Here is an 11,895-nt window from a genome sequence, read left to right as displayed (position 1 = left end):
TAATTTTACAAATATTATAATTTACTGTTAATTTTTTTTGATATAACAAAAAATTACTGGCGGATTTTCCTTATTTCTTTAAACATATAAGGATTATTTTTGAAAATAGCTTACTCTTTCTATGTTTGGTTAATTTATTTATTTCTTCTCGATCCTCGACTTCGTAGAGCTGAAACAGTTTTCCCTAGCACCGCACTGTTCAGCGGACTTAGATTATATGCGTTGCTGTCTGAAAGGTAACCACACCGAAGGATATATCTAGTGCGTTTGTGTTGTCACTTAACCCCAACCTGCCTCCCGCACAGGGCTGAAGCTTAACCCATAACAGCACACACATGACCCTGAACCAGCCGAGCTGACCAAGCAAATTGCTAACGAAAGTTATTATACCTACTAAATTGCATGGCCGGGCAATAAACCAAAGAGAACTGTGATAAACTCGGGCTAATCTTTGTTTACTATTGACATTTAATGTGGTTTTATTTAACTATAACACAGCAGATATTCACTGACATCAATAACTAATTCGCTTAATTGTTCAACAGTGACCCGATTGCGAGAACACTGGGATGAGACGTCGCAATGTGTCCTGCAGCGAGCTGCCCAACTGAAAAACATGCTGAGCGACTCACAGCGGTAGGTTTTCACCCCTCTTAACCGCCGACCGACCACTTAACCCCCTTTCACCACCTCAAATTAACCGCAGGTTCGAGGCCAAGCGCCTGGAGCTGGAGAAGTGGCTGGCCCGCATGGAGCAGCGGGCTGAGCGCATGGGAACCATCGCCACCACGGCCGACATCCTGGAGGCCCAGCAGAAGGAGCAGAAGGTATGTGTTAACTACCATCAACACTTGGCATTTCTCACACCCACTCTCTCTTTCCCTTGGCAGTCCTTCCATGCGGAGTTGCACCAGAACAAACAACACTTCGATATCTTCAACGAGCTGACCCAGAAACTGATTGCCGTCTATCCCAATGATGATACCACCAGGATCAAGAAGATGACGGAGGTCATCAATCAAAGGTGAGTCAAGTGAAATATTGGGCATGAAATGGTTACATTTCTAAGGGACCTTTTGTATTAATATTAGTATGAGTTCTTTGCTAACAGATTCTTGTTTTAATTATCAGATATGCTAACTTAAACAGCGGAGTCATCAATCGTGGTAAGCAACTGCATGCAGCGGTGCATAGCCTTCAATCTTTTGACCGAGCCATGGATCAGGTGAGATTTATCATTAAATGCCATAATAAACACATAATTTTAATGTTTCACATTCCTTTTGCAGTTCCTTGCCTTTCTTTCGGAAACGGAAACACTTTGTGAAAACGCCGAGTCTGATATTGAACGCAATCCATTAATGTTCAAGGTAAGTGTACAACTTCATCATTCGCCGACTTAATCTTTGGAATCGTTTAAATATACCCTGCTGCTGCGCTGACATAATGATATATTTGTTCTGCAACAATTGAACGACACTTGAAAGATTTATTTTGTGTATAAAGAGCAATCTGCTCTCCGTGGAAAGTTTATTGCCTTTCGCTTTTGTTGACTTTTCCTCTGCGAATTAACTGTGAAAGATGATGAGCAGTCATGGGATGCAGTGATACTAAATAATGTGAATTTTTTATATGAATATAAGGGAAATATTAACTAAATAAGATTAATTTATTGGAAGTCTTATCCTTTTATTTACTATATTTTATTTAGTTACAATTAACTCGAGAGATTTTCTTAGAAAGAAATGATCTTAGGAATGACCTCAAAAATAATCCAGATAAACGCGTTTTCTAAACATTTTCTTCGCCGCCTTATTAACAAGTTATTGAACTTTAAATTATGTTCGATCGATTCCCTTTGGTCTTAATTAAAAAGTTTTTCTTTAACTCTGTGTATTCCCATTATCCATTTGGATAAGCGGAAGGAATTGGCCGCTTTAATTTATTGTAGCCGATCAAGGGCCGAGTTTGAACCACTTGAACTTGCCCATTATGAGCCCAATCCGTATCCGTATACAAATTCGATTCCAAAGCGGAACCATACAAAGTATTCCACTCGGAGCACTCAGTGTCTCGATTGCAGTTGCAATCAAAATTGGCATTGTGGCCACAAATGAGTTCTGCCCACTTGCTGGATGCACTTATCAGTGACACTCATCTGGCAGCGGTTTTCCCCCGCCCCTTGGTCTAGTAATTTCCCTATTTTCCGACCCTGCCCCTTTTGGCACCACTCTCAATATTCTCGAGAGTTCAGTGTGCCGCGCGCGCTTCTCAAGTGATGTTGCGGCGTCTGTTTGTTTGTTTATTTGAATGGCTTGGTTGAGAGGGGGACGGGCAAGAAAATGGGTGGGGAGGGGGAAGGGGTGGCGTCATCACCAGCCCCATTTTCATTGTTTTGTGCGCCTGCCTCTTTGTTGTAATTACATTCGCCTATTTAAGATAATTATTTTAAGGCGCTTTTCTTTTCAATATTCGTGGCTTTGTCTGCAGCATTGAGCTTTTCGGTTCTTCTCTCCCCCTGTTTTCTATTCAATTACAATTATTTTATTGCTTCCATTGTTAATGGTTTAAATTGTTAATGGCTTAAATGTAAATTTTCTGCGATAGGAAGTTAAGGATTTAAAGGGCTTACGATAAGCGTTTTGGTAATGATATTTATACCTTTTATACGCCCTGAACTTATATTTCTCTACACACTTGGAAATTATATTAACATTTTAATTAAGTAAGTAAGTAAATAATTAGTATTTTTTAAAAGTATAACTTGTTATTTGAACATTTTAAGTACACGTTAATTATTTAAAAGTTATTTGAAATTCGGTTTCCTTCGAAAAGCTTTAATTGAAAGCTTTTAATATGGGTTAAAAGACAGGATAATTTCCAGGACACGGTTTGTTCCCATTATTATTCAGTTCTTCAACAAAATATTCAATGCGCAGGCGTATTTCCCATTTAAAGCTCCAGCTTTACCTTATTTTTTGTTGGATATAAGGGGAAAAATAAGTCTCCATTTTTCCCGTTTCAATATTTATATTTAAGAATGTCATTAAATTTGGTTAAACTAATGACTGTAAAATAAAACAACAGGAAAGTTATGAAATAATACAAAATTGTTGTTTCCATCTGTTGTAATATTATACTTTCTATGCAATTTAATTTTGTTTATATTATAGGGAAACATATCACTGAAAAGTGAGGGCCTTCATAAGTCGGTTAGGTCTTTCACTGCTTTGTTTTTGTTTACTTTGCCGGCAGGTAATAACGGTACCTACCGGCTGATTTTCGCTCTCCCAGGTGCCAAAGAGTCTCTCGCAAGTCTCTCCGGGTCTCCAAAATCATTTCAGTCCGCTCTGTTGTCGTTTTGCCTCTCTGTTGTTGTTATCATCTCGGGTTATGGCCGACTCCCACATGTGGAAAACGCGACCATTCGGCCCCGAAGTTCGCTGTCGATGCCGATAGAACGCCGAACTTTGGCTATTTCGGATTCCATTCCGGATACTCGCTAACTCTGTCGCCGCCTCAGTCGGCGTCGCTGCCGCCGTCGACTGTGGATGCTGGCGTCGAGTTTTCAGTTTCGGATTTCAGTTCGTGTTTTGAGATGCGCCCGGTCGCGCGTGCTTAACGGAAAACGCCAAACGGCACAACTCTTTTTTAACCGGTTCCGATTTAAAGTGAACATTACCAATTAATTCGCTGCCGAAAATCGAAATAAAAAAGTAAAGAGAAATAACGAGATATTTCATAAATTAAAATACTAAAAAAAAGGGACTTTTAAAAGCTTTTTGAATTAAGATAAAGGAATAAAGGCTTAACATACGTTGCCTACTTTGAGGCGTGCATTGCACTCTCACCAACTCACGCAAATGCTCGCACTCACACACACACAGACATAACAGCATTGCACACTTGCAAATTGAATTCGCCATGCAACAATTAAACACAAATCTCGGCTCAAAGCAAATGGCGGAAAAGGCGTCACAGCCGTCGCCATTTTGTATGGCAATGTGAGTGTATTGGTGTGTGTGCGTGTAGCGAGTGCATGTGCATTGGCGTGTGTTTGTGTGTGTGCCTGTGCATTTTAAAGTGAAATGTGCATTAATTATGCACACATATTTCACTCAACCACACATACAATGACCCTGTGCTTGTGTGCGCTTCGCGCAAAGTGAAATTGAAATTTTATGTGCAATTTATGAAAATTCAACTCGCTGGCAATTATAATCGCCTTAAGAATTATTACAGTGCCAATTAAATCTACCGAAAAATCCGTGCAATAGACAAATGGAATAACAAAATAAAAGCGAAAATAGCTTAACCTGAATAATGCACGATGCTTAAAATGCCGAAAAGTGTGTTTGTTTCAAAAATTGTGGAAAGTGTAAAGAAATTTCTTAGGGGTTTTGGGGCTATTTATTTCGAATGGAGATAAAAAGCAAAATTTAATGAATTAAAATAGGCTTAACTGAAATGAAAATCAAACATATTTGTACCTATTTTTCTAAATTCTGAAATCCAAATTGCTGCTGCTTTCAGTAATCTCTTAGGCATGTAAATTACCTAACACTTTACCACATGTTCCGAAGTACAACAACTTGCACAATAGCATACAAATAAAGATAACTAAATTGTCATAGTTTATTATCATCTCGACAAAGTCTTAAGGTGTCATTCTAATTTTTTTGTGCTGTAACTCAGCCTTAACCCAGATAATTATCAACTTCAGCGTCTCAAGCCTCTCAAATACTCTTCAGAATATCGCAGCTTACACAGAAGCTGGAATACATAGTAATATGGAAAAACTTTCAATTCTCTTTGGGGACATCGAAGGGCCGACCACATAAGATCCAAGACGTGTTAACACGATTTAGCATAGAAAAACAAGATTATTGGTTGGGGGAAAGGCGAAAGCCGATTATTTATCAAATGACAACACAATCGAGTCGGGGAAATGCTCATTCATGACAAGATTTCCACACTTTTAGAGGCGCGCAGCCCGGAAAACCAGACTCTAGGTGTGGGAGACGACATTGGTCAACACTCGGCTCAAAGTCGGACCAAACAACAAATGTCAACTCGCCGATTCCAAATGCTTGTCAAGTCTTTTTATTTCCTCTGGCCGTGCGGGGCATGAGATCTTACCTGTTGGAGCCCAGAAAACCAAAGCAGAAACAAAAGCAGCGGCATCTGAGCAACAAGTAACAAAAAAGATACAAAAACAAGTTCACAACAAATAACAACGGAATGCGTAGGCTTTGAAGTTTGTGTGCTAGAAGCACTTGAAATTGTCTGACCGATTGTCTGAAGCGTTTGTTGATGTTGATGTTGCGTGGGTTCCTCGAAAAGTTGTTTGATTAGTGGCGCAACTCGACATTTTGGCCGGCAGCTCTTCGGCCAAATTGTCTATTTAGTTAAAGGTTATAATCTGCGAATCGGATTTCCTAGCCGTTTGCTGGCTGGCATCAAAACTGTTTTCACATTTGTTATATGCTTCATTAAGAGCGATTTTGGGTTTTAATATTTAAATGCAACCTATCAAACTATTAAACTTTGTGGGTGTTAAGTGTGTGCTTTAAATGTAGTGTTTTAAAACAAAGGAAAAGGTTTTAATGCTTTAATTATTTATTAAAGCATTACTTAAGCTATGAAGCTGAATCAAATGATTATTTAGCAATTATCGAAGTAAAGTAATTAATATTAAAAAATCTATAAAAATCCAAGCGGTTTTAAAATTGATGTTTTTAATAACCATTATTTAAAAGTACTGCTGAAAACTTTTAAGAGTAAAAACAACTCCAGCACAAAAGTTCTCCATTAACAGAACTCTTTAATAACAACAATACTTACCACAAATTCTCAATTTTAAATTTGTTAAAAGCCCATTACCATTAAATTTCTTGTGGAGATGTCAAAAAAGTCAACCGCTCAAAAACGTTATGCTGGCTGCATTAGGAACACTCCAAACTTTAATGATCGCCCGGCCAGAAATGGAAAACTCCGTGGAGCCCAAAAAACCCAGCAAGCAACAAGAACACGTAAACTAACAACTATAACAACACATGCCCGCAGCACAATTTGGCCGCGCAAAGCGTGGCCAAAAAATGAAAGCCGGGGAAAGAACGTGAAGTGTGGGGAGGGCAAACATACAAATGCAAAGCGAAGGGCGGAGAAAAGTTTACATAGAAGCAAAAATAAAAGGGCGGAGTTCCACTTGAGGGCAATGCAATGGTCCTTGACTTGGACGTTGAACGCCGGCGATTGACCAGGCTTTGCTGGTCCTGTTTGTTGTTGTTTGTCCTGTTTTCCCTTTTTTTCCATCCCCATTTGGACGGGATTGACCACAGCATGCGGATGTGTGCGCGATGGTTAGTTGCTGATGAGTACCGTGGACCTGAATCCACTGTAGCCAGTTTCAAGTGGCCTCTTGTCAGCTGGCGGTTGCGAGGAAGTGGGAAAAAGAATCATCAGTGTTGCATACTTTCGAGCCTCGCCAGGATCAGCGAATCGTGAAAATCGGGGGACCAAATGCACGGTTGACTTGTGTTTGATAAGCTGCATTTTGAGGTTTTATAGGAAATATTCCTAAACAATATTACTATATATGTACATATGTTGCGTTTAATGCAAGTGCAACCTGATTAGACTTTATATATAAGTATAATTTCTCTTCTTCATAGGCATACAGGCAGTTAGATGTTATAAATTCCCTAAATTTTCTATCTCGAGCATTACTTTCTTGGCTGTTCTACTTAAAATATCGTAGCTCATAAATAATAAATTTATGTTTCGCGTCTCGACTTTACAATCCACTCCAGCTCGCATATCTCAGAATCAGGCATCCAATTTCGTGTGTAAATTCCGCAAGGATACTTGTAGCATGCCACCGCCGCCCATTTCTCTTGCATGGCAGATAAAGTTATTTGTCATTGCCATCTGCAAGAGACCCACCGAAGATTACAACTTCACTTTGACTATAATTGCTTGAACGTGGCACTAGTTCCAGTTCCGCCCCATTCCGCAGGACTCGGCTACCCTTTATCCTGCACAGCGTTTCCGGTGCGGCAACTGCGAGGTTCATGCCAGTCTGCTCTCCTTTGGCTCTCTTTTATTTTACGTTTTTCTATAATATCTTTTTTTTTGCATTCTCGTGTTATTGCATTTAATTTGTGCCAGTGTTGGGCTGACTGCTTCCTGTTTGCTTCAAGCAAAAAAAAAAAAAAAAACTAAAAATGGGAGCGGGTGGGAAATGGGGAAAACTGCAGACGCCACACAGACACTGTGACATGTTTACAGTGTTTTGTATGACTCTATGTGTGTGGGTGCCTCTAGAAATGATAACTCGCGGCCAAACATGCGATAAAAACAACAAGAACATCAAGGAGATATTTGTGAAAAACGGCGAAAAAAGTGGAAAAAACTGCAAAAAAAAAAATGGAGTGAAAGCAGGAGGGGGGATCCTGCGGAAAAAGGGTTGCCAACGAAATTAAATGCGAACTTTATGCAGCTGGAAATGCAGAAACCGAGACAGACATAAAACAGCACAAAAGATATGCTCCGGCTCTTTCTATTTTTGAAAGCCATCTCTTTCGCTCGCGGACATTTTGTCTAGCACTTGCATACTTTTGTGCTGAAGTCCTTCGTCCCCTTCTAAGTGTGAGTGTGTGTGTGTGTGTGTTTGCGCTTTCAATTCCATTTCCACTTCATTCGTTACTGTTTTGCAATGTTAACTACATTTTCGCATGTTCTCAGCGCTCACACTAAATGTTATTTATTCCGCTTTGCCACCGCATTTCCCAACGCTTTTCCGCACCCTTTTCATTCTCTAGGTTCTATTGTAATATTTTTTTTGGCCAGGTCTTTCATATCTTTGTCCTTTTGCGAGAAAATATAAGAGAATTATGTGCATATTAAAAATGCATTATCATTTGTGGCAAAACTCAGTGTGGGCGGAATTAAAAGCGGGTTTTTACAAGGTTTTCTGTTTTTGGGCCTCAACTTAGTTTTGGATGTTTTGAAGGGCAGTTTTAAGATGGCTTACAATAAATGATGATGGCTTTAGTTAATGAGAAAACAGTTTGCTTTAAATTACTTTACCCAGAAACGGGTTACTTATTTAATAACAATTAACAATTTAAGGCCAAACGATTCGATTTGATTTGTTAAACAGGCAAGACAAAATTCTCCTTAAACTCCCTGTTGGCATTTTTGGTTCAGTTTACATTTTTGTCATTTAAAATTAGCACCTCTGCACATTTGTTTATGTCCAGTGCCATCAATCCGAGAATTTGCATTCCCATCAATATTTGGCTTGAAAGCTGCACCAAGAAATACGTTTCACCAAATAAATCAACACAATCTTCCGACAGTTGCACCAAATCACAAAAAAAGGAAAGAAAAGTCCCAAATTCTTTTCCAGAGGCCAGAACGAAAAATTTTCGACACAATTCACTCACAATTGGCAAATGTCATGACAGCATCTGCGGAACTGCCATAAAAACAAGAAAATGGAAACTTGTTCACTGAAAAAAAAACATTTACAATTAGAGATATTTTTAATAAGTTTTTAATTCCACATTAGTTTTTATGTTTTTATTTTATTACTTTTTTAAAGGAAAGGAAATAAAAATTCGTGGAAAATATATTTTAAAGATATACTGATTCTGCAAATATTTTTGCAAACATGCGATTGTCAATCAAAAATATGAAAATAAAAAAAAGAAAAGCAGATATGCCAAATGTAAACAGAAAAACATGTTCCAGACATGCGCTAAAATAAGACCAAAGGCAGCCAACCACATAAGAGATATATTAAATCCACACCAAAATTTCAATGTCATCTCCTAGGCGGCGACATACATAAATTGCAAAGTAATATAAAGTCTCTATGTGTAAATTTTTTATTATTTATTGTCATGTTTTAGCTGGCCAAATTAGCGTAAAAGAGTCACAGTAACGAACCGCAAAACCAAAAAATGTCAGTTAACAGTGGGCCAGAAAGTTACAGCAGATTATGAGAGACATGTGGTTCAGGGGGATGGTGGTTGGTGCCAGTTGATGTGCCCTTCCAACCACAAAATGTGGGTGATGGGTGGTGGTGGGTGGTGCTGCCTCTGATGCTTGTGTACTGGACCATTGTGGCTCGTTGTTGTGATAAGACTCACAACTATTTGGAAATGCCAGCGGCAGAAAAGGCAGCAAAAGTCGAACAAGCCATACAAAACACATGGCAGATAAGGCTTATCACGCTCCAAGATAATAAAAGTTAAATAAGATAAAAATTGTGTAAAAACCATGCGAGCAAAAGAGAGAGAGAGAGCGAGAGCGAGGTGGAGCGGAAAACCCCGAAACGAAGTTTTTCCTCCCAAAAGTTTTCCTTCAACTTGGATAATATTTTTAGTTGTAGTCGGATTAACCCAATTCTTCTCTGTCACTTCGTATGCTTTTCCACACAGTTTTCACTTTTTCCACAGGCAACTCTCGTTGTGCGGTTAATTAAATATTCAGTTAGATAAAAGAGCTTAAAGAAAAGGCGCTTAAATTAGAGACCCAGGCAGAAGGGTAAATAAGCTCATAAAAAATATGCCAGCGGTGGCGCCACAAATTATTTGCCCTCACCTTAACGACGCCATGAAAGCAACTACAGCAACTCCAGCGGCGAAAGGCAATTTAAATTCTAATGATAATACCGCAAAAGCCTTTGCCAGGATCTTCCCTGGGGGAACCCCCTTTTTTGGGGGGAGACATTACTGTACTTTACCCAATTCCAATGTGTAAGCGAGCTTAGCAAATTAGCGCGCCTGGCAACCGACTTTACCTGCATCATCTCATCCCAAGTCGGCTCGCCGGAAAATATCCTTTGGGATCCCTGGCCGACATAAATCGCAGCAGCTAGAAAATTTGTACTTCATTTCCGTTCTCCCCTCTCTAATGCGTAATTTTCAACACCTTCAGAGGAGCCCCTTTCTGCTTCTTTTGCTAATTATGCTTTGTTTGCTCTGCGTGGGATTATATATATAAATATATGTATAAATATGCTTGGGGATATGATGTCCTAAAGGAATTTGCACTATGGCATAACACATTATGCTTTTTTATAAAAGGAAAAGAAACGAGGTGATGATCGGTTGCAACTAATTTATAACAAGTTAAGAAACAGCAAGGAGGTACAAATATTACAAACAATGTTTAACCCCAAATAAGATTTCCTTTTATTGGTCAATCAATCAATTGCCTTTTGTCTTTGATTCAATGATGCAATGGGCAAGAACCCTCCCCAAAATAAACATTAGTTGAATTACTTAGCGATCATTATCTAGGACGCCTTTCAATGAGTTTCAATCAGAAAACCATTTAAAATGCCACTTATCATTGCGGAAATTGAAATTCATTTGGAAGCCCCGAAAAACCCCAGCCGCTTAACTGCTTTAATTAACCAAGCAATTCAAAGCTCAAAGCAAATATAAATCATCATTAAGCGTCTCAGCTGAAGCTCACGAATCTCAGACCCCAGAGACTTCGAACCGCTAATAGAAAAACCAATGGGGAAAATAGTTGAAATTTCCATTTGCCACCGAAGCAATTTGGTAAATTGAACGTAACGAAATGGAACTTAAGGGTGCGCCCGACAAAAGCTTTCCGCAAAATCAAATTCCAAAAGGGCTAAGAACACGATAATAATCCCATCAAATGGCCCGAACAACGACCAGCCATTGATCCTTTTTGGCCAATGGTCGGCCGAAAGTCAATTTTTTAACACTTTGTTTGCCTTTGGGCGAAAACAAAACAGAAACTTAAATACATTTCGGCCATCCATCCGCTCAGACTGCGTGTGCCAACAATTATTGCGTCATTAATCAGTCGGCATTTGCAAATTCCCTGACACCCGGGGAACGGGGTCACCCTCGCTTTTCATATATATTCCCATATATATATATATATATATATATGTTTGGGGAGGATGAATCCGGGCAGCAGCTGGCATGACTTTTGTGTGGCTGGGCGAAAAAGGCAAATCTTCAATTTTATTGATTGTTGTACCCGCTTCGATGCCGAAATCCTGGCGAAGGAAGATGAATGAACAATCTTGACGCATGAGTCTGGAAAAGTGGTAAAAGAACTTTTTGACCGGAACACATTGAACATTAGATACACTTTCAATAAAGTTTGTAATTCAAATAGAAATCGCTTTAGTATGTATAGTCAAGAGTAAAAACTTATAACTTTTTTTTACTTTTTTTGTAACTTATAAATTGGTATAGTAAATCAGTAAATATCTAAGAAATTTAAGAGAACTCTTTCGTTATATGTAAGTGCCACCGATTTCACAGCATTACGTTGTTTCGTAAAGGCTTACGAAAGAAGTGAAAACTCAAAGAGTTTTCCATGTGACTTGCGAACGAAAGTCCCCAGCTGACTGCAGCTGAATATCGAGTGGCGAGTGTGGGTGATCCCACTTTTAGTCTCTGGCCAATGGCCATTTATTGGGCCATTCCACTTTTGTGTGCGTAAGACTCCTCGAGGCAAGAACCCGAAATGCTTGCGAAACGCATTAAAGGCCTCGCAACACATTTTCATTTTTATTTCCCACACTTTCCCATTTCCCCCGCTCCTGGCTCCTTGCTCCTTGCTTCTTGTGTCCAATCGCCCAGCGGCACTCACAGTTGCGTATCAATAAAATATCCATACATGCATGTTAAGTAAGTGCTCCCCCACCGTCCATCCATGTGCCCGATATCTGAGCTGTGATTCCTGCACCCGAAACGAATTGGGATTTAAGTGTTGTACAAGGAAAAGGAAAACGGCATTGTTGCCGTATAAAAATGAAATGTACATGGTAGATGCGATACGAGTACTGTTGGGGAGGTTAAGGGAATACAGAACCGGACTTGTAAGCAGTTA

General features: G+C 39.3%; 1 protein-coding gene across 5 annotated transcripts in view; it reads left to right on the top strand.

Moving 5' to 3' along the window:
• LOC117142830 (dystrophin) overlaps positions 1 to 11,895 on the top strand; it is a 134,194-nt gene that overhangs the window by 44,483 nt on the left and 77,816 nt on the right. For 4 of the 5 annotated variants that reach the window (XR_004459576.1, XR_004459575.1, XM_033307055.1 and 1 more), the window contains 6 exons: positions 168 to 236; positions 546 to 636; positions 707 to 827; positions 891 to 1,024; positions 1,132 to 1,225; positions 1,290 to 1,370. Coding sequence is in view for 3 of the 5 variants with exons in the window: in XM_033307055.1 (XP_033162946.1) it covers positions 168 to 236; positions 546 to 636; positions 707 to 827; positions 891 to 1,024; positions 1,132 to 1,225; positions 1,290 to 1,370 (590 nt within the window). In the remaining 2 variants the exon portion in view is untranslated. The remainder of the gene's footprint in view (positions 1 to 167; positions 237 to 545; positions 637 to 706; positions 828 to 890; positions 1,025 to 1,131; positions 1,226 to 1,289; positions 1,371 to 11,895) is intronic. The other variant, XM_033307057.1, reaches the window with a different exon arrangement.

Source organism: Drosophila mauritiana, chromosome 3R (assembly GCF_004382145.1).
Source record: "Drosophila mauritiana strain mau12 chromosome 3R, ASM438214v1, whole genome shotgun sequence".
NCBI classification, from domain to species: Eukaryota; Metazoa; Arthropoda; class Insecta; order Diptera; family Drosophilidae; genus Drosophila; species Drosophila mauritiana.
Note: the sequence above shows the minus strand (reverse complement) of the source record. Positions and strands in the feature narration are given on the sequence as shown.